This window comes from Phalangium opilio, unplaced genomic scaffold (genome assembly GCF_054372755.1).
Source record: "Phalangium opilio isolate 3A_F unplaced genomic scaffold, DU_Popi_V2 ptg000089l_1, whole genome shotgun sequence".
In the NCBI taxonomy this organism is placed as follows: Eukaryota; Metazoa; Arthropoda; class Arachnida; order Opiliones; family Phalangiidae; genus Phalangium; species Phalangium opilio.
In genome coordinates, this window is record NW_028324194.1 from 6,627,508 (window position 1) to 6,650,073 (window position 22,566).

General features: G+C 37.1%; 2 protein-coding genes and 1 long non-coding RNA gene across 19 annotated transcripts; all 3 read right to left on the bottom strand.

Annotated features, from left to right (window-relative positions):
* Positions 1–954: 954 nt before the first annotated feature.
* Positions 955–9,548, bottom strand: LOC149647245 (uncharacterized). Of its 17 annotated transcripts, none has more exons than XM_089850117.1 (9): positions 9,371–9,543; positions 6,956–8,929; positions 6,367–6,461; positions 6,261–6,303; positions 5,987–6,166; positions 5,822–5,928; positions 5,203–5,416; positions 3,919–4,178; positions 955–3,862 (listed from the first exon to the last, which is right to left on the bottom strand). In XM_089850117.1, exons 2-9 carry the CDS (start codon positions 6,986–6,988, stop codon positions 3,649–3,651), a joined length of 1,146 nt encoding a protein of 381 aa, XP_089706243.1. In that variant the 5' UTR covers positions 6,989–8,929; positions 9,371–9,543; the 3' UTR covers positions 955–3,648. The 17 variants fall into 17 exon arrangements, with proteins under 17 accessions (XP_089706243.1, XP_089706242.1, XP_089706240.1 ...); XM_089850116.1 differs by having other exon boundaries at positions 6,956–8,969; XM_089850114.1 differs by having other exon boundaries at positions 6,956–9,008.
* A 784-nt stretch (positions 9,549–10,332) lies between these two features.
* Positions 10,333–12,177, bottom strand: LOC149647246 (uncharacterized). Its single transcript, XM_089849610.1, has 4 exons — positions 12,006–12,177; positions 11,728–11,945; positions 11,192–11,490; positions 10,333–10,561 (listed from the first exon to the last, which is right to left on the bottom strand). Exons 1-4 carry the CDS (start codon positions 12,121–12,123, stop codon positions 10,333–10,335), a joined length of 864 nt encoding a protein of 287 aa, XP_089705736.1. The 5' UTR covers positions 12,124–12,177.
* Positions 12,178–16,181: 4,004 nt separating this feature from the next.
* LOC149647247 (uncharacterized) lies at positions 16,182–18,807 on the bottom strand. Its single transcript, XR_016371905.1, has 2 exons — positions 18,051–18,807; positions 16,182–17,736 (listed from the first exon to the last, which is right to left on the bottom strand). It is a non-coding gene; the product is annotated as an uncharacterized LOC149647247 (long non-coding RNA).
* Positions 18,808–22,566: the final 3,759 nt, after the last annotated feature.

A 22,566-nucleotide genomic window follows, 5' to 3' on the forward strand; every position in this document is an offset into this window, starting at 1 on the left:
CGTTAAAAACGTTTTAACTGCCTCGAAATAATTCTGTTTAAGTAAGACGTTTTAGGTGTATTCTGTTTCTTAACCTCTCTATTTGGAAACAAATGGTCAAAACTTTATAGAATGTTTGCAAGTGAAAGCTGAACGTAACGTATGTAAGAAAATTTATTTTGAAATTCGCCTTTATATTAGAGATTTGTATTTTGTCCTCTTTATTTTGTTAAAATCAGGATGTGAAAGATAATACGGGATATAAATGTTACATTGCGTTGCGAATGGTTAAAAAAGAGTTTAACGTATTCCATAATATATCGACTACTCGATGTCATCGATGTGAAAGTTTTAAGTCTTATTTGACTTAAAAGTACTGGATAATTGAAATAAAATTATTATGACTCTATGATTTTAATAAATCCAATCACTTTAATCAGTAACGAAAGTCAGTAGTCAATACACACTAAGCGGTCAAGAGTTCTGACAGTTCATGTTAAAAGTTGACGGCTTTGATTTTTGTCCAAGTTTTAATTTTTTTACAAGAAAACTACACGATATAATCTTTTGAAAATTTGCACAAAAATCACAAACCTTATTTTACACATTCGATTAAAATTTCAAGAGATTTGAGCCATTATTTGCCAAATTAGGGCCAAAAAAGGATGTTCCTCCCATAGACGACCATGTTAAAAGCTGACGGCTTTGCTTTTCGGCTTTAAATGCTTGATACGTGTTTTAGGGCCCATTGGGCGGGCTTCTATTGCGCGAGCAGCCTGCGTCCGCGAGTCGCGTGATCCAGGGGGCTACGGTATCACAAAGGATCGAAACTCGAACAATTTAATATTCACCTTGTTTCGGCTGAGTACATGTTCTAACCAATAGAGGCAACTAAACGGTATGGTAAGGGTCACGGAAACTATAGTTTTGAAAAATAACATCATGTTTGTTGGCGCAAATACCTTCAAAAACGTGTTAAAGCGAGTGTCATATTTATTTTCGTTAAGTTACATATGGTTGTATTTAATCGTATACCGAACAACTATACTATACACCAGAAGCAATTACAAGTATACATTTAGTTATTTTAAAAAGTTACAACAGTAATATCTTAAAACTGCATCTTGACACGTTAAAGTTATACATGTGTAGTTTTGTGTTTTGTTTTAAAACGGATTGAAAGATTTCAATCCAATGCTAATGGTATTGAAACGTGTTAAACTTCTTACCGAACTAGTTACGACATGGGCCTTTCCGAATAAATCGGTGAGTGGTCTTATGGCTACAATCGCCATGGAACTAACGCTAGTTAGTTAGTTCCATGCAATCGCCAACGCAGTGACGCTAATTTAAAGGTGACTTTGTAATTGAAACATAGAACTAACCTGATTTGAACGCTCACGTTTATCAACTTTATACTAACGCGGCGGGACCATTTCAACAAAATGCCCCGAGCCCTTAAAACGTATTTCGGAAAGGCCTATTCTTAGTTACTATATCCAGGAGTTCATAATAACCCGAAGTAAGAAACTGGTTAAAAAGCCCGTAACAACGAAGTTTCGCCGTAAAGCTCAGCGGATTCATACACCGCTTAACTCCCCAAAAAATAGATACCCCATTTTTTAGCGCCCACGCGCATTAACTTACACACTTCCGGTTTAGCAGTTAGCACTATTTTTATCTTGTGATTTTGGGAGCGAAAATGGTTCACGTCTGCTTCTGTCGGAACGGTGTAAATTAAGCCTTGACTAAGAAGTTGGCTTTTAGTCGGGGTTTCCAGTTTTCTACAAAACATTTAAACGATCGTCAATGATGTTTTGTTGTGATATGTGTGAATGAGAATTCCGTGGTTAAATTAATACGGTTTGGACAAATTTATTCCCAGTATCTTTAATATAAGAATTGCAACGTGTTTCTACGTCCACCATATCGCCATTTTTCTTTTCGACGGAGGTCCCAGCCAACGGAAGTTTGGAACGAAAACGAAGGAGCATAGATACCACTAGGATATACTGTAAGGTTGTATGTCCATAAACAGGCTAATCCTTTCTATGCGCAACGACAGAATCTTGTTGTTCGCGATTTTTACCCTTAGCTCTATGGCCAGTTTCATACTTCCCCCCCCCCGAAGGGGTGGTTATTATGAATTCCTGCTATATCTATTGGAGGGTTTGACAAACCCCAAAGTGTCACTGTGTTTTTCTCGTGCTTGTGCTGGATGGGTTATTTTTAGAGTAAATACTATTTAATATACAATATATACAAGCTTTTACTTTCATTTGTCGACTCTGACAGAACTTTATTTCACACTGCATTGCGAGAATTACTGAAACTCGCGATCTTTGGCGGTGCCCTTCTATTCAAAACTCACTTGGTTAACGCTCGGTTTCACCAACCAAAGTTTCGAGGAACCGTAAAAACAATCCCCCATAATTTAGTGGAAAATTCGTTAAAAAAAATTCTAATAAACAACAGACAACTATTTTCACTGAAACTTGCATGATATCATTTCATCATAAAATATTTTCGGCAAATGGAACTTCGATAAAAAAACCTAATGCGGTTATTATTTAAAATATTTGTTAATTATAATCATGTTGTCAAAAGTATCCATTTTGTCCGCTTTTCGTTTACTTTCAAGTCTTTGTCTACTTGGACAGTAATTTTTAAATAACCCAAAAATGATTTGTTTCATTTTGGGACTTTGTCTAATACAATAATAATATCTATAATATTTAAAACATTACAACATTGCTGTAATTGAAACACTATTAATTCATTAAGCTAGAGACTACCATATTAGATGAAAAAACTTAACGGGAAACCAAAATAAACCTCTGAGTCGAGACCCAATTACGAGGTTTTTCTTAAATAATTAAATAATTATAATTGATATTAATTAACCCTAGCTGATCGCCGCGTACATCTTAATCCTAACGGTGGGAGTAGAAGCCAAAAATTGCTTTCTGCGAACGCGGTGACAGACACACAAACACGTCATCGTCACTGGGAAAGGTAAAAATGACGATAGCTAAAAGGGAGGTGTTTTCAAATGATGGGCGAAAAGGAGATTGAATTATAATTCTAACTTGGCGTTTCCCAAAGTTTTCAAAGTTATGACGCATCTTTAGCTTAATTATGAATATATGACTTATCTTTCCACCTTAATTTTTTTTTTTTTCAATTTCAGAGAGCCATAATTTGAACCGTTTCTATATTTGATCTTGCTCTATACGACCGAAGTATGGTGATGAAAATATGAATGTTATTGCGTGTGTTAAACAAGCAATCACTAGACTAGCCGCCTAGAGACTGTGCCGAGTCTATAAAACTATTTGTTGTCCAATAATGACATAATGAGCCACCTTGTGGCATGTTTAGAGTAATATATTTTGTCAATTTTTTGACTCCACATTTAAAAGTTGATCTAAAAATCTCACGCCACAAGAACGTGTCTTTGTCTTTTGAGGAACACGGTCTAAAATCATCTATGCCTAGGTACATCTCAAGTAAAACAAATTTTGAATTGTAACATGTATTTTAGCCAACAAATTATGATCAATATTTTTTCTCTCTTTTTTTTCATTTTAAGGAGGAGAGTCGATTTCCGAATTAATATTTTTGTTCATGCTATTGTTACTTAGTTCAAGATCTCCGTAATTCCACGTGTTAGTTGTTGAAAGCCTGTCTTAACTCGATGAGCATTACCAAAAACGAAATGATCATTGAAGAGATGTACGCAAGAAATATGGCTCCAACATCGCCAAGTGACGTCTTCGAAAAGGCCAAACTTTGCTTTGCCTTCAGGTATTTTGAGCAGCCCCCTCTGTGCAACAGAATGTCTGCTCTGATTCCATGGCCAGTCTCCCAATAGTTCAATATTCTGTCGCGTAATAAAAATGTCAGAAAATGATTTTTCCCAATAACATTGTCTCTTACCTTAGCTTGATCAAGTCTTTCAATCTATTCGAAGCCGTCTTGGACACTTCGAAAGCGATGGGGTGGGGGCAGAAAGGATCTCTACCGTAATGCAAGTCTTTTCCCGCCTTATAAAAGCGATTGCAAAAGAATTCAAAATGATGAACGCTGCCAAAGTAGACGGCGTTCCCTTGACTGAAGACGTCGTCGTTGTCTCCCTTTTTTCGATTCATTTTTTGGAATCTTCTTTCGTATTCTAGCACAACGTCGTTACGGTTTTTCTAATTAGAATGAAAATTACATATTTAAATTGTATAGTGTATGAGCCAAGTATGGTTATATTCCAAGGGCTCGCCTAAGTAATTGGTTATGCAAATACCCCGGGGAAGGAAATGATTCTTAATTGGTAGGTGACGGAAGGGGTGGTGGGGTCAAGTGAGCTCCGGCGGACACGGGGCAGTTGGTGCCTTGGGGATATCAAACTTCGTCTCTGAGAAGCTTGACTTACACTAGTAAGAAAAATACGCTTGATTTACACTAGTAAGAAAATACGTAGATATGGTAACTATTTGAAATAGACAATGACCAGAAGATGGTGGCGTAATTAGAAGCAGATGTTTATATATGAAGAATGGACAACAAACTAAGCAGATGAAGGAATAGCGGCTAGTAAAAGAGTGTTGAATTCAAGTGGAATAGCTAACGTAGTGAAAAACCATTTACCAGTTTTTGTGATTGTACTGCGAAAGCGCTTCGGAAATGGCGAACACGTTTGTTTTCATTTTCCAACTGTGAACGCGGTACCCTGAGCAAAGATGATGGGGGGGGGGAGCACGGAGTGTGTATCTTTAAGTAAAGATACACACTCCGTGGGTGGAGGATGCTAAATCTGAAAGAAATACGCGCCGTAACTGCGGAAACGCTTGGGTCTGGAGAAACGCAAAAAATGAGGGAGGAATACTAGGGACGAATATAGCGACATCGTATTGGATGTAAGAACTCAGGCAGGAGCGTTCAAATACCTACCGGAGTTTCCCTTTTGCATCTAAGTAACTGATATTTTAGCAACTATTTAGAAGCAATAATTATTAAATTTTAACTCTATAAAATTTGGTGTTTCATTTGCAATTTTTCTTTGATCAAAGTAGTTTAAAATAACTTCGGAATATGTATGCAAAATTAGGCCGACATGATGGCGGTAAAAATTGTTAAGTTCTGACATAGCCCACCTGCCATTCGTTCTCAGTATTCCTAATCCATTTTTAGAGTCTTAAATACCGTTAATTAATGGCATGATATTTATACCTTCAAATAAGGCACGATCATTAGGCTGTTCTGAAAAACAATGCGCATGTTGGGGTGTTTGAAGATATCCTCGAAGCTATTTATGTTGCGATCAATGTCCACCGTCAATTTGGTCGACAGGTTGGCCTTGAAGACTTCCATCAAAATGAAACAGCCAACGAAGTAGGTGGCCAAGATAACCTTCTTGGCGGCTTCGTACGTGTTCCCCAATAGTCTGGAGGTTAGGGAAACAATCATGTACTCTATGAGGAATGCGTGAAACTTTGCACAATGATAAATAACACAAGTCCACACCCCCTCGAAGTACTGAGGTACTATGTAAGACCGCATATATATTTCGCATATTTTGCCTTTGTAGTCGGCTTCTATGAAAATACCGCTAGGGATTATTGACGGGAAACCTTTCGCTCTGCAACAATGTTCAGGGAATTTCATAAAATTCCGATTACAAATATATGCGTTGTTTTAATATTTTTTGGAAAGCTGTCGCAAATGAGTTAGAGTGGGGTTCAATCTTGAATTAATTAGAAATCCCCTTTTTTATCATTGTGCAAAGTTTCACGCTTTCTTCAATAAGTTCATGATTTCGCGTAAAATTGTCATTTATTCCCTAGCCTACAAGTTGTCATAAACGCCGACAAGGAAACGGTGTACTCTCGGTACCAATCGCTTGGCAATCGTCAAGAAATTGAACAAGAAGAGAAAGAGAACGATAATCGTCCACACCTTCAAAAGACATTGGTTTTGGTATAAGAAGTCTCCTAAAGACGAAATATCTACTCACCTGCGGGAGATAGACTTCAATGATTCCACTCAGTGATATTTGGTACTCGGGTTTTTGGAAATAAGACAACATGTTATGTTCGTAGAACAGAAACGGGTGGCTAAAAGTTCGATTTAACGTTTCCATAGAAGGCAAAATCTCAGACCTCACAAATGTGTAAACAGAATAAACATCTCCTTCCTAAGACAGGATACGAACCAAATTAAATTGTATTCTTCCTTTTGCAGTTCCACCTGCACGACTAAAACCGTTCTAGTCCGAATTTAAGACTTACCGTTTTACGCGTATTATTGCTGGGAATGAACGTTACGTTAGTACTGCCAAAAAATATTCAAAAAATTATAAAACGCGAGTAAGCCGTTAACGTATTCAAAATTTACCGGCCTTTCGGATATCCTACGAATTCCCGAATGAGCCTCTCTCCCGAATGATATTTTCTCAGGTCATGAATTTTCCTCATAAAGTCATACTTGTTCTAAAATGAGAATTTTCATATTTTCGTAATTTATAATTTCAAGAAAGGCAATGAGGTCGTCACGAGTAGACCTTATCGATGCACGAGGTACAACGCGATACCTGATTTCACACATACTGTGACATACAGCTAACGATATTTTATCACCATGCCTTCAATTTTGATGTAAGAAGTTTGTTATATTTTACATTCTCCGAGAAGAGCGTTCCAATATCCCCAAAACCTTTGTCTATCACCGTATTGAGTTAAGGAAAATCAATCCGCGCCGGTCAACCAGAATGCCTTGGAAGTTAATAAAAAAAAAAAAAATTCTCCGTCCCTGTTCTTTTTCCACTATGCGTCTCAATCTAAGATGTACGAACCATTTAGTACAACTTTAAAAGACGGGTTTCTTTTTAAAATTAAGGTTTTTGAAAAAGTGTTAGAACAACATGGCACCTAATATCGTTACTTCTCCTAAGGCTATTTCGCATCAAGGCACACGAAATACTCACAATTTCCACCACAAATCTCAGGGACTCGTTCATGGTGAGCTCTGAAGTTCCTCGACAGACACGGACGTTGAGAATAAGGAATCACGGTCGAACTTTGCGCTATTTTGAAAGCAAAATACGCAAAGACTCACTTAATTTTGCATCTAAATTGCTGCAAAACGAAACATGTTGTTATAGCTTTAATGTAATCTACGCTTTCGACAGACGTTTTATGAAAACATTGCCTTCTACCGCGATTTTTACATTTATGGAGCGATACTTTGTATTGCAAATGTAAGTTTGGTTCAATTCAAAATTGACTGGGATATATCGTCACGTGTTGTGAAAGTTGTGAAAAACTAGCAGAATTACATTCTGCAAGTTTTTATTGGGGAAATGCTATTTTTGTAGTTCTGTTCAATGGGATATATATTTGTTTTTATTTCAGTGTCCAATGGGACACGAATCGTGAAACTGCCACGTGTTACGGGGCTTTATATGCTGACAGGGCAGGTGGTCTGGTGTTACGAGCATAATCTGTCATAACAATGCAGTAGGTCTATACCGGTTTTCACCTTCTGATACCAAGAACGGGCTAAAATAATCGGTTCACGGGTAGTTGAGCGGTTTTCAAAAGAGCGTTTTGGAATAAAGCGGTTCCCAATACAGCGGTTTGCAAAACCGCGTACAAGCAAAACCGCGGTTGCTGTTTCCGAGGGAGGGAAATCTCTATTATATTAAGTATATAGGACAAAGAACAATATTATGCAAAAAGGAGTAATGTTATATCGGAAGTGAATATAAAAAATAATTTTTTTGGAAAAGGCATATTATTTTGGGAAGTTAATGAAGATAAACAACAATATTTTGGAAAAGGCGTACTTTCGTACGCTCAAGATATAAACGCTGTAATCAAAATGCGCTAAAACTAGAAATGGCTATACGTCGTTTACCAGGCAAATTCCAAGGGGGCTGCCATTGCGTCTTAGTAGTTTTTGAAACCGCCATCTAGCGTCGAAGTAAAGCGTAAAATTCGGTATTTTTGTCCCTTTAAACGTCGGTGTTTAAAGCCATCTAGCGTTCAAAAGCAGGAAGTTCATAACCATCGTCTGAAATCCTTTGGCTCGGTGAATCCGATGATTTGAACATATTTTTTAATTCTCATTGCTAATTAGTAAGTTTTGAAAAATAAAAGTGGCAAGTTGGGGTAGAACATGTTCCGTTCTTGGCTGTAAAAGTAGTGATAGGGATTTAAGGGAGTGGAGATCGCGCGTTTACAAACTTTATTCGGGGCCTGACAAAGGGTTAACTCTGTGTCATAAAGACTGTTGTTGTCCGCGGCCATTTTTAAAATACGGAATAAAATCAAAGTACAGAATTCGCTCACTAGATGGCGCTTATCAAAAACTACTAACATTTAAGAAGTGGGAGGTAACCTCGTACATCGCGTATAATGGCAAACGCGTTTATGAAAAAGCCGTTTTGGACAATGCTGTGTCCACTCGGTCATTTTAGACTGCCTATTCGGCGCTGGAAAATACATAAATAGATACTCGGGCCAAAAGAATCTTCTCGACAATTTCTCCCAAGTATGTTTTAAACCCAAATGACCCGCTATAAGATCATCGTGGCTTGAAAACAGTATACATTTGTGCCGAAGTAGCGGAATGCTTTTTCTAGTATTTTACGCGTTGACTCTTAACGAGTTGCTCGGAAATATCGATAATTTAATCATTCTTTTGCAATTTCTGTCTTTTTCATCAGAATAATTCATCAAAATAGTTACCTTGTTACCTTTAGACAACTTACAACACTCAATTCGCTTAGTACGGATGTATTATGGACTTCTTCAATGTTTTTATCGACTGAAAATTTAAGCCTCCTACTGCAAGGACTTCAGAAAAGCTCTTACGACGAGGCTAAACTAACGTTGTATCTACGAAAACATTCCACAGCGTGTCACTTGGCCATTATTGATCCCTTTAGCGTCTACCACTGTTTTAGAGCAATCAAGTAGTCGTTTAATAGTCCATTACTGTTAACAAGTTTTCCAGTCTCAATAATGGGTTTTTGACTTTATATATAAATAAAGAATAATTGCTTTTCTAGGATATACTCGTTTAATAGCGCCAAGTTGTACTAATGAAGGCTTTAATATTATACTTTTAAGTATAAACATATTGCAAGGGCAGGGTTCACTACAGCATAGCGCGGCTCCAGTGACAATTTGACTTTTCATTTTATAAAGCAAGTAGGCGGGATTTGTAAGTACACTTATAAATGCCACCCACAAATGATTCCTGCCTTCTACAAACCAAAACTGGAGTTCGTAAGGAGAGTCACCTTGTTGGGGGATCCACTGGACCCGAGCTTTGCTTAAAAGTTATGATTGGTGAATTTTATATTGAACAAACTTCTGAAAGATAATCTACTGACTGTTATTTAACTAAGGTATACTTGGTTTTATTTTTTTTTGATACATCTTTCAAAATTTCTTGACATTAATATACACTTTATGTCAAAACATGCTAAGAACCCTGAACACAATGAAACGAATATGAGTGTTATCGTCTGTTCAGATTTTTAGCACGCTCTTTCGAGTGGTTAAAACTTCAAAGTTCTGTCCCAACTGCTTGATTACTTTGAAAACCATGGCAACGCTTCAGACACATCACACTAGCTGTTATCGAACAAGCTAGTTTATAGTCATTTAAACGTCAAGTCTCCATGGCAACGCCGTTAATCAGCTTCTTCTTGAGTGTGGCTTCTACTATCGAGAAAGCAATTAGAAATTTAATCGTTCTGCCTTTGGACTTTCATTTTCGTATCAAAGTTATGTTTTCGACGCCATCTACATGTAAAGTTCATTTTCCGAGTTAACTAGCGCAAAGTGGTAAAAAAATTCAGTTCAATGACCCATCTGATGCCATTGCTGTATCGTATGGTCAAATCAAATTTATTTATTTAAAGAAGCATGGATGAATAACATCAAATAGTATTTTACATTTCCATTAAAACAACGTTAATTGTAATATTATGTGTATACATTAATTTAATATTGATAATAATACACTTATATAACTGAATCTATTTTAGCCTTCTTGGTTAGTTTTAACTCTTTGGCTATCACACTCACAATTGCACAAGCAGTGTCTGAAACGTAATCGGAGTGCCAATCTCAATTGGATAATGGGAGGGTGAAATTTTGAAATAAAGTGATTTTTTTATCGATTCTACTAATTATGTAAAGTGAAACATCCAGGAAATACTTCCGAATGATTTTAAAATTTAAATTAGTTTGAGATTTCATAGATTAGCACCTCAGACAAACGGCGTAACGCCCTGCCTTCGTGAAACTAGCCTACTAAAATCGAAATCCCGAACATACTTGGGAGACATTAAGATGTCATCGAGTTACTCTTCAAAACGTCTACATATATTTCTAGTACCAGAGTGATTAAGGATGCTGAGAACCCGAAGAAACAGATGCGGTAAATAACCATGAAAGCTGATACGTTGATGACGACGAATACATCTGGGGTCTCCGTTTTCTGACAGGGATGCAATTCATTTTTCAAAGTTGGGTTCAGTTCTTTCAAGCAATCACCCTCAGTCAACTGTCGCAACCTGACAAATGATAACATGAATTTAAAAATTAACCTATAAAGCTAGGTTCGAATTTGACCAAAAACGTAAGCGTTGCATCAAAAAATTTTCTTTTGCACAGGTCTTCGACGGTAAGATTAACATACGACCGAATTCCGAAAGAAAAGGGCCGGAAATCACGTGGCACGAGTTGCATTTGGGACTCAGAGCCAGAAGAACTTTGGTTTTTCCTTGATGGTATTTTAATTAAGAAGTTAACTACTACCAAATGCAGGTCAGAGAGATTCGAACTCAAAAGTTTGCAACGTACAAACACCGAAATAGCGACTTTGGTTAGAGAATTCAGACTCAAAAGTTCATTAACATTCAAATGTGGCAATCGCGACTGGCGAGTTAAAATAAAACTCAAAAAAGGAGGGTGATAAATTTTTTCCCCTATAATGACGTCAAAAGGAGCCTCACCCCGAAAAGAGCTTTGATTGGTTATCAAAATAATTTTACGTCGGCCTCTACGTAAAAAATAGAACACCAATTCTGTCTGACCGAAAGTTGTTTCGGTCGCGTTCTGCGGAAGATGTCTTGCCGCAGTGTTTCGGTCGTGTTTTCGGTCAAGTGGGAACTAAGCTTAAAACTTTGTTGGAGACAACTAACCTTCTGTTGACGGCCATGATCAGAGTTTGCGAAATGTTCTGTTTGAAATACATGGCCCAAAACGCTATCATTACAGGTTTGCTTAATTTCATTTTGCAACTTCCAGTCTTGGCGTATCTGTTCTTGATTATGTTCCAGTTTTGAATGTCGTCCGTGATGAACATGTTTTCGCGATTTTCGATTCCCCAATGAATGTCGGCGTTTTCCGTTAAACTTTTGTATTTCTTGTAACACGAATCTGGGTTCGCTTCCGCTCGCTTTAGTATTTCCGCAAATGCTGGATTCGACACTGCATTTTTCTAAATCCGAAATGGCAAGAATTAGACAATAAATTCGGGCCTATCTGTATACCAGTCTTTTAAAAGAATGCAGATATAATACAGAGTTTTCAGACTAGGAGTATTGATATCATTTACACTAGGAGGCCAGGCTACTTGGTACTGCGCATTATCCGCCATGTAGCCTGGCCTTCTGCAGTGTAAATGGTATCATTACTTCAAGCCTGATAACTATTTATATGCTTGTCCGATACGGACCTGGACGAAACCGAAAAATGCAGTGTTTTTAACCAGCAAAGGTTTCACGTTGGGAAATTTAAATATATCATTGATGATGTCGAAGGGCACACCTTCAGATTTGCTCGAAAACTCAGAGGTCATTGTCGAAGAAACGAAAACCAATACAATGAAAGAGGCCAGACCCCATGAGACCGATAGAAAACGAGAGACACCGTTGCACTTGAAACTTTGGGGACCTTCGTTTAAACTAGATTAAACTTTTGTTCTAACATATATTGTTACTTTAAAATTCTTACTCGTTCCCAGAAGGCATTGCGACAAAAACATGAAGGGCAGTTCGGAATTCATTTTCCCACATTTAGAGCTTAGTTTTCCCGTCCTATAAATCAGCAGAACGGCAGCAAGTAACGTCATAATTATCTATATATATGTTTAATAATAATGCTATTAGAATATAAATAGGACTACTGCTACTTCATGGTGTTATATTTAATCAAGAAGATGAAATTGAAAAATCAATTGAAGGAAAAGTTCGGGTAACATAACTGATTATACCAGAAGCCGATTAGGCTTTACACATGAAGTACGTAACATGTGCCTGGGGGAACTACACGATATTCTCTGAGCTCCTAGGAAAGAACCTCCCCTTACGCGGAGGGAAATAGTTCAGTAATGCGGCTCCTTCGGATCCATTCGATCCTTTCGTCTAAAGAACCGGTTTACCTCTTACCTAAATTAATCAAAAATGTCTTGATTAGAATCAAGTCCTAAAAAGTATCGATAAGACTGAGGTTATCACTTGTCTGAAGGATCAGATATTAATTTTTCTTTTTAATTGAAACTTAAAGGCATGCTTAAGAAAAAAACAACGTTCCATTACCGTTTTCCGTTGAAATAACTTATTTTACAGGTAATCAATTTCAAAAATTTACTTATCTCGGGTTTTCGGGCACAATTCCATTCCCCCAAACATTTTATCATTACATTAATTACTTTTGAGAGAGTACGTGTATGACATTGAGTTTTAAAAGGTTCCCTCATTTGTGCCCGGTATGCTTCGCAGTGGATACGTTTTAAAACAATGGCGGAAAATTAAGTAGGGACAGTTAGATTTTTACTCGTGGTTATGCAAAATGATGTAATGTCTAGTGTACTTCAGTCAACAGTCATACTGTTCATTCTCATAGCTCAGGACATGATTAATGCTGCTCACTATTTCTCTCTCTAGTTTCAAACAATGGTTAGAGACCATTCAGTGCCACAGGTCGCACATGAATATATTTCAACTACAGTTTACATCAATTCTCCGTGGTCGTACTATTAGAGGGTTAAGCACTAATTTGTTCAGAACATGTCTCGAAAGTGTGCTTGTTGTAAGTTTTTAAAGCAGTGTTGCCAATGTGTGGGTAATTTCCCACATCGTGGGAGATTTAGGTTTGGTTTTAGGCTCTGTGGGGAAAAAGTAATATTTTTCCGAAATCAATCAAATGTCGGAATTTTCCTGTTCAAGGGTTAATAGTGCAAAATTTTCAAAAATGCACTAATTTTAACTGCACAGTTAAAATTAGTGCATTTTCGAAAATTTTATCCGGTTTAATAATTTCAAGCGACATTTTGAAATAAATTCGGTGATTTTAAGTTTGGCACTGAAAAAAAAGAAAGCATATTTTGAGAATTTTAAAGCTTTATAGCATTTGTACATATTGTCAAAGCCATGCGGAGTGATATTCCATATTAAACTTAGTATGATAAAATAGTCCAGATAAATATGACTGTAAAAAAGGGGGTGTGGGAAATGCGGCAAATTTTTAAAATGGAAGTGGGAACATCCACTTTCTAACATTAGCAACACTGATTTGAAGGTTTTGGTCATGGCTAAACAGACCGCTCATTCAGTTTTTTATTGTTTTAAAGCTTATTTTGACACGTTATCTCTCAAAAGTAATTAATGTAATGATAAAATGTTTTGGGGGAATGGAATTGTGCCCGAAAACCCGAGATAAGTAAATTTTTGAAATTGATTACCTGTAAAATAAGTTATTTCAACGGAAAACGGTAATGGAACGTTGTTTTTTTCTTAAGCATGCCTTTAAGTTTCAATTAAAAAGAAAAATTAATATCTGATCCTTCAGACAAGTGATAACCTCAGTCTTATCGATACTTTTTAGGACTTGATTCTAATCAAGACATTTTTGATTAATATCTGCTCCTTCAGTCTTCATTTTAATTAAGATTGTTAAGAAACTGTTTTACATTTTCAAAATCTACACTAAGCAGAAACATATAAAAAGGGGACCGTAACTTTAGCTCAATCAGTCATTTATTTATAATGATACTCCAAAAAATAAAAACGTAACTCATTGAAAGTTTGTATTCTTATTGTAATTAACATAATACAATTTTTTACAACCCTTTATTGAAACGCGAGGCGCTCCCCTAAAAATTCCACAAATAGGACCAAATTGACAGTTTTACACAATTTTTTAAAACGCTGATTTATGTCTGTTTAACCTTTAGCTCAAACTTTTCATAAGCCCAATATGAAATTCGGATATCCTTAAAACTTCTCAAAGACGATCCGAGATTATCAATTTCGAACTTTTTTTGTAGCATTAACTAACGTCTGTTTGATATTAAGCTTATAAACCTTAAACACAAAATAGTCAGGGCAATGCCGACTCAGTTTATAAGGGCTACCCTAAAAGTCCACAAAGGTGATCCAAGATTGTTAATAAATACGCCTAAAAAGTGCCCTCTTCAAAATATGTAGCCGGGGAAAAGAGAGCGTGATCGAGTGGGCTATGCTAGTGGGTATTTTGGTAGTAAGTAACGGGGGTTGGGACTCCAGGCATAGCCCGCTCCATCACGCACTCGACAACGCAAAGCAACTCGCGCCAGCGTGGGAAATAAGGCGGTAACACAGGGCAAATGACGAGTTTAAAAATTGCCTGGTACAGTTCAAAAATTAAATCGGAGGGGGGTCAGTGGTCCACGAGACTACTAAAAAATTCAAGGGTAACCAGAGTCCACACATTAAAATTCTAATATTTTAATTATCCACTTCCTTAGCTTAGCAGACGACGTGCTCTGGCCAATTAGCCTATTCACTTTAAGGGCCGCGCATGAGAAGTTGCAATGTTTGGGGGCATGAGTTATAGCGCTTCTATGGAGTTAAACGTGTAAACTAAACTACGATGGACGTATGGGAGACCTTTTGAAATTCAATATTAAAATAAAATGCCTAGTATTTAAAACTGAGATAGTACAATTAAAACCATGTTAAGAAATAAAGTGTTTAAGTTCTAATGGAAACGGTGCATTGATACTAGTAGGTTAAACTCACTAAGCCTCGGCGACGGTATGGGATCATCGGCGATGACCGCCGATGCCGTGCCGAAAGTGCTGCGTATAACACGCTCGTAAGCCTTGGCGCCCAATTTAGTGAGTAGAATTTCATTAAATTCCCTAATTTTACGTCTATCAATTGAATTCGATAAAATTTCACCTCGGAAGTTCAATTAATACTTTTACAACAAGTAATAAAACACTGTTTTATAAAAATAAACTCGAATGCGTAGCAAATAAGGCAAAAGGAATGGTTAAAAGTACTGCACTGCACCCAAACATTCTTTCTACGCATGCTCACCTCTCGAAATTTCCCCCCCTGTTCACCCCCGCTCTACCGGTGAAAAGGTCTATTGTCACGGACTAGTTTATTTATTCCAAGTCAGGAGGGCTCTGGCCTAATGTCCAGTTTAAAAAAATCCTTATTTCCCACCCTGACTCGCGCTATAGCGCAAGCAGCTTGCGACATGGATATATGTTCTGAACTCAATGCTTGCGACGTGTTGCGCGTGATCGAGTAGGCTATGGTCCGGTCAAAAGAAATCTTCAGTTCAGCGTTGCAAATAAGGCGGTGGCACAGGGAAAATGACCAGTTTAAAAATTAAATCGAAGGGTGAGCAGTGGTCCACAGGACCACTAAGGAAATTCTAGGGTAACCAGGGTCCAGACATTATCTCAACTATTTTAATTACCCACTTCTTTAGTTTAGCAGACGCCGCGCCCTGGTCAATGGTCATGGACCAGTTCATTTATTCCTGGGCAGGGGGTCGCTGGCCCAATGTCTAGTTTTAAAAAAATCCCTATTTCCCACCCTGATTCAGTTGGGAGTCCTGGAGCTCCTAAAGTCCAGAGATGCATATGACAAGGATTCATTTCTCATAAGCGAGAATGGCCAACTCTGTTGTGTAAAGAGACAGCCTGGCAGCCTGGTATTTTTTTACTTCTAAGTCAGCTGGGTTTTCACCTTTAAAAGTTAATACAGCCCTTTGAATTTAAATAATTAGAAATGAGAAATGTTATTAAATGAATAAATCTATACGGTTGCAGTTGTGTCGAAATGAGAGCAATTAAATATGTGTCTTTGATATTTAGCTCTGATAATTTCAGAAAATTAATAAAAAGTAGTGTTATGTATTTAACCAGAATTTATTTTATTGAAATTTATTAATAATTATTTAATTAAAAAAAATTGTAATACTATTTTATGTTTTAAATTTTACAAATAAAATTCAAAACAGTAAACATAGGGCAAAGGTTATATTGTAATATAATTAGCCCGTGGGATTGATTTTAGCTATATCGCAATTAGAGCTCGACATTTTCTATCCATTATCCACAAATTAGTAATTAATTTGAATGAAAATAGGTGGATATCTTTTATTAATCGGGAAATAATGCACACACTTTACATTTAAATTTTAGAAGTTAATTTATTATTTACTTTGTGTATATAATATTCAGCATTAATTTCACTAAGGAAATAAACTAATTACCTACGAGGAATTAACTAGTATATATGTTTAAAATTATAATTTAATCGTTTCAAAACTAATATGGTTTTGAACCGGTCTTTGTAATTTAGTTATTAAAATTTTTGATTGTCGATTGGTCAATATTGAAAATTAACCAATGGTGGAACTAATTTTTTTTAAACTCAATGAAACTGAAATATGAATGAATAATCTACTGAAAGAGGTATCAACCTATTATTTTTTTTCAAAAGAAGGTCAATAAGGATTAGATGGCTTGCTGCTTCAAACAAGATTTTTAACCATGAAGGGAATATTTTGTTAATTTTAGTCAAATTTAGATATTCGGTAATCGAGTTGATATGAATAAAGCCCTTTTTGCTCATGTCTATTTTAAACTTTAATCACAGATTTCGCTTACCATTTCACAAGCATAATAAACACTACTGAAGGGCGCAAATCTATCTGCGATCGGTAATGGTGACCAATATAGCAATTTGCCCAATTAATCAGTTAGAACTTCATTTGCACATTTCTATTCGTTAATTTGAAATGTTGCGAGAAATTTGAATGGAATATAAGTAGATATCTCTTTCAGAAGATAATTTTTGATGTTGATATTTAAGATTCATTGAGTTAAAAAAATTGGTATTGGTATTTCAAGTAAGCTTAGATATCAACATCGGTGAATTTACGATATGGGCTTATGATGTTAGTCTGTTTATAAGATTAAGTCGTTACTTTAAGTGTCACTAGACAGTATCTACCTCCAAAATCGAGAGTTAGTAACTTTATAACCATCTCCTAGTCAGAGGATATCCGAGGGTCAATTTCTTATATCATTGACTGACAAGGCTCACTATAGCTTGGTCAACTTTTGGCAAGGCCTAATACCGTTTTTGCATGACTGTCGCCGTCAAATTCCTTTTAAAGCATAGATCATTAGATCATATAGTATCCACCCTTGATTTTCATTACGCAACACACGTTGGATTCGTAAACCTCGACGTGCACCACGATTAGAAGCATTAAAATGCAAAAACAACACACTGACCGCATACATTTTTGGTAAATAACAGAGTCACTACAGCTGTTTTCGGGGGAATCGGGGCTGAACGAGCGACCGAGAGGGCGTAGAAGAAAAAGCCTCCGGCGGCCGGTCTCTTAAAGGGGGTAGTTTCGAGGGAACGAAATTCAAATGCAAGGCGCGTCCCTTCAACAAAAAACATTGAATTCGTTAATACGGACGTTTTAGGCAATTATAATATTGAAATTTTATACAATTAAGTAATATTTAAGAAAACTAAGCACTACTTTCAAAGTCTAAACTTTAAAAACACGACGATACGAGAAGGCGAAGTAACAACAAGAGGTAAACATTTTTATAAATGGCAAAAATTAAAGGTAAGCCAAGGCTTAGCGCAATTTCACCGCCTTAAAGAAAGTGCCAAGTTTAGAAATAGATTGTGGGACAATAAAAAGGTGGAAAACTATGAAATTAGGCTTATATTAAAGCTTGAAACCTACTTTATATTATATTTAAAATCCATCCATGAGCAAATCCTCAAAAAATATGAAAATGGCAACGAAAAAGGACCCACTCTCAAATTTTTTTCCCCTTAAAAAAATGGCGGCCACAAACGGGGTAATTTGTCACGGCGGCAATATTAAAGCAGTCTTATCTCACTATCGATAGGCCATTTCAACCAAAAGGCATTAAGAAAAAACAATCGGATTATTATGACGCAACTATACGTAAAAAAAGGCCAATATTGGTCGCGCTGATATTTACCAATGAAACAGCGTATCCATGCTAAAATATCGCAGATTGGGGTAGTTTTTAAAATTTAAAATTAAACATACTTAAAATTAATTTTTCTCAAAAACCTTAAAAATGGTCCTAGAAAAAGGTTTAAATTTTGATATAAAACCGTTCCCAAACGTAACAAACGAATATTTCATTTCAAAAGGGTGGCCACAAAATGGCTAAATTTGAAAAAAACTCCATGTTATTTCTATGGGAAAATTTAACTTTTTCACCAAAAGGGCTGATTAATTTTATGGAAATGAAAACCACCCTTAGCAACTTTATTTTTTATACAATAAACTAATGGGTGGATCTTCTTGAAATTTTAACCACATATTGAGGGCCCGAATTGTAGTTCTGTGGAATTTTTTCAAAGCAGTTAATACGATACAAAAAAAGTTATAACCAATCAAAAAACCATCCTTATACATTAAAGTCGGTATGAGGTCTTATCTAAGAGAGCTATCGCTCTCCTAGAATTCGAGAACTACTATAGAGACTGAGTAGGGTGTCTAAAATATTCTTTAGATAAAACTATTCACAATATCAAAGATTATTTGGGAGTAAGGCGTTAAAATGTTATCAATCTGGGTAGCTTTTGCTTGGACTATTTAAGACGCCGTACATCTGTTTTTTAACGAGGTATTTTTCTGCTCTCGCCGTTACGGCAAGCCCGGCCGCCGGCGGCTCGAAATGGGCCGCTCGGCCTCAGCCGCTGATATCTAGCCAAGGCTTAGTGTAGTTTTCGTGTCTAATTCTATTCGCAGAGCTATATTTATGTTGAAATTTAAAGAAAATCTTATAATATTTAGTTGTTATCAATCTGGGTAGCTTTTGCTTGGACTATTTAAGACGCCGTGCATCTGTTTTTTAACGAGGTATTTTTCTGTTCTCGCCGTTACGGCAAGCCCGGCCGCCGGCGGCTCGAGATGCGCCGCTCGGCCTCAGCCGCTGATATCTAGCCAAGGCTTAGGGTAGTTTTCGACTTTTCGTGTCTAATTTTATTCGCAGAGCTATTTTTCTGTTGAAATTTAATAAAAATCTTATAATATTTAGTTGAAGACCTAGTAAATGTCTCAAAAAATTTCGAAACTTGAGCTTTAAAACGTTAAATATTTTATAACGACTACGAACGATACCGCAAACTCGCCTTCCCGGGCTTCCCGGTTATGGCGACGGCGAGGTAGAGTCGAGGTCCCATGCAAGAAAATAGTAATATCCGTCGCCTATTGGTCTGACATTAAAGAGGTTATCTATGGTTAGGGGGCTCATAATTGGTTAAAAGCTTTTTTGTTCGTCTGCTTAGTTTTTACTTCGGGAATATCATGAAATCAATGGCCAAAGCTACGGAAAAGTGGGACTTACGTACTTTATGTGTGAAGCATAATCCGCTTTTGATTATACCTTAAATGAACGACCATTTCTCGAGGCCGCCATTGGTATGGTGGCGTCTGCTAGCCCGAACCTCTTACCCTTAGCTCTCTCAACCTGTGAGAAGCAATCCCGTTAGGGGTAAGAGCCGGTGCAGTAGTGCTCGATTTTAATACTAATTAAATGCATATTATTTTATAATAAGATATAATTTATTTACTTTTTAATACTTTTCCTTTTAAATTTAGAAAAAGGCCGTTTTAAGTTAAATATTTGTAAAACAAGTTACCCATTTGTCGACAACAGAAAAAATGTTGTTTTCATTTCTTTCGTTAGTTCCGAATAATATTTGGGTTCTTGAAATCAGAAATGGGTGCGATGTTGGGAAAAACTTGAAGCGATCATTGACCAACCATAACGGCAATATTGAAAAATCTGCCTCCTGTGTTTTGGAAACGTTTAATGAATAGCTGTTAGATCACGTTTACTAAGAATTCACTTATTTTACCATAGTAATATGGAGTGAAAATATTATAAGTTAATCCTTACTTAATTTGTGATAACCCTTGTCATTATTTATCATATTTGACTTTAAGCTACTTTTTGAATAAATTTGTAATAAATAAATAAAATATTTAAAAGGGTCTGTAAAGGGGTCGGCGGACTATTGAATGTTTTATAAAACAAAGTAGTTTTTGACATCACAACCCTGGGGGTAAGCAAAACTAAAGGCTTTCCTTCTTTCCGAGAAAATAGTGTTAAGGCATTTTCGGTAGGTGATAAAATTGGGCCAATCACAGCGCCTTTGGTGTGGCTTCAGAAGACGGTTCTAGCAAACGCAGCGGGGGTCTCAGACTCTCGAGAGTGGAGGCTGTAGAAACGCCGGAGCGGGGCGGCTCACAACCAATCACAATAGAGATTAATCGGATGTGAGGAACTGCTTTACAACCACGAAATAATTCCTCTATGACGTGTTTTACATCAGCTTTAGACGTCAATGATTGTGGGGAGGGAGGGTCTTGTACCTTATTCCGAAATATGTTCAACGGTTCGCCGACTCGTTTACAGTCCCTTTAAGCTGGGTCTCCATATTCCTAGTAACTTCAATGAATTCCTAACTTAGCATACATTTCGAATAAAATAAATTACATTTCTCTCGAGCATTCCAAGAAGACCATTCCATGAATTATTAACTCTCGCTCCCCATAAGTGATCAACATTCGGGATAACAGTAACGCTAGAAAATATTTTGAGCCTTGTGGTTATTACGAGTAACATTAAAGGAGACCTCATACCTTACGCTTTATTACTTGATATTGTCAAATATTTTTAGAACATTAAGGAGATTTATCATATAGCCCGTTTTCTCTCCTTGTTCATTCACAATAACAAATGGTGACATCTGGTAACAAAGATAATGAATAGACAAATTATTTCATTACTAACTGAGAAGGCAACACACTGTGGCAAGGCCGCCATTGGGCGCCAAGAAGTTCCACCAGAAACAGTGCCAGTTGGCTAGCCTCCCGCGTGTAGAGAAGTCGGGTGAACTCCTTCTGGCGTTGCTTCTTGGCCAGAAGAAGGATACCCCCAATGGCGGCCTTGCCCCTGTGTGGTGATTTCTCTGTTTGTAATAAACGAATTTGTCATTTGAAATAATTTCTAGTTAATCGAAGCAAGGAGGCTGAATAAGAGTGGAGACCGTTCTGGAAAAGGGGGAGTTAAAAAACGAGGCAGATACCGCATACAGTGCCGCGCAACTTCGACGCGCAAGACGTTGGAAAAAGGAGCACGTCACATGATCGTTGTTGGAAACGAGGGATATTTAAAATTATAAACAAGCTCATGAGGAAGAGCAATGAGGCTTGAACGCATGCGCGAGAATGTAAGCTCTCTTGCCGTGAGGGGGTAGCTGTAACTATGGTAACCGGGGAACGGCACAGTACCATATTATGAACAACATGAATTTTGTGACTTGTCTGACTTCGAGTCACCCCTCTTATACATCCTCCTTGGTAGAACATAAAAAGAATAAGTTTGATCACAATCTCCTGAATTTTTAGAGGTCAAGGCAGGCTTTGTGATTGAACTATTAACATTAAGTTTGAACAGAAATAACATTATTTAAAGGCGTAAAGCTTACTTCAAAAAAGGGTGCTCTATAGTATTTTCCTGTTTCGATGGCCATTTTCTCTCTGTATTTTGTTGAACTCTACTTTTAGGTAGACTGACTCTTATAGCGATTTCCACTGACTGCTCCAAAGAGTGCTCTCAGTGTCAGGATGACGTAACTGCCCTCAGCGAGTTTTGGAGAGAATAGTTTCGTCAGTGGAACACGATCGAGAGGTCAGAGCGCGCTCTGAATAATCAAAATTGGCGCCGGAGACGAAATTGCAATAAAGTGTGTATATCTTGACGCAAATGGGCCGAAACCAATTAATAGAATTAACATTTCAATTAATTTTCAAAAAATCTATTTTGAATAATGATCGACAACGTCTCTGATATAATTATTGGTTTTAGGAAGAGGCGTAATATCTTTAAAGTAATGATAAAACCTCGTATTCTTCATCTTCAGAACTTTAAGAAGATGATTCCAGAAATAAATAAGCATAAGCGAGAGCCTGTCTTCTATGAGATACCCCATGGTCCGCCATTTTAATTTTATTACGTCATACTCGAGCACCGTCGCTCCGTCGAATTTTTCAGAGCACGAAAGAGCAATTCTCGGGCAGTTTTTGGGGTCAGTGGAAAACGCGATTCTGGGCGAGTGTTGCACTCGTGTTCCCAGTGGCGGACGAAAACGCGCCGAGAGTGCACTTACAGTGCTCTAGTGCAGTCAGTGGAAATCGCTATTAATTTCTC

Coding starts and splice junctions, on each gene's coding strand:
- LOC149647246 (XM_089849610.1), bottom strand. CDS start 12,123: ATGACGTTACTTGCTGCCGTTCTGCTGATTTATAGGACGGGAAAACTA. Junction 11,946..12,005: donor GCAATGCCTTCTGGGAACGA/GTAAGAATTTTA, acceptor GTTTAAACGAAG/GTCCCCAAAGTTTCAAGTGC. Junction 10,562..11,191: donor ATCATGGCCGTCAACAGAAG/GTTAGTTGTCTC, acceptor ATCATTTGTCAG/GTTGCGACAGTTGACTGAGG.
- LOC149647245 (XM_089850117.1), bottom strand. CDS start 6,988: ATGAACGAGTCCCTGAGATTTGTGGTGGAAATT. Junction 6,462..6,955: donor TGAGATTTGTGGTGGAAATT/GTGAGTATTTCG, acceptor TTCTCATTTTAG/AACAAGTATGACTTTATGAG. Junction 3,863..3,918: donor AAAGACTTGATCAAGCTAAG/GTAAGAGACAAT, acceptor ATTACGCGACAG/AATATTGAACTATTGGGAGA.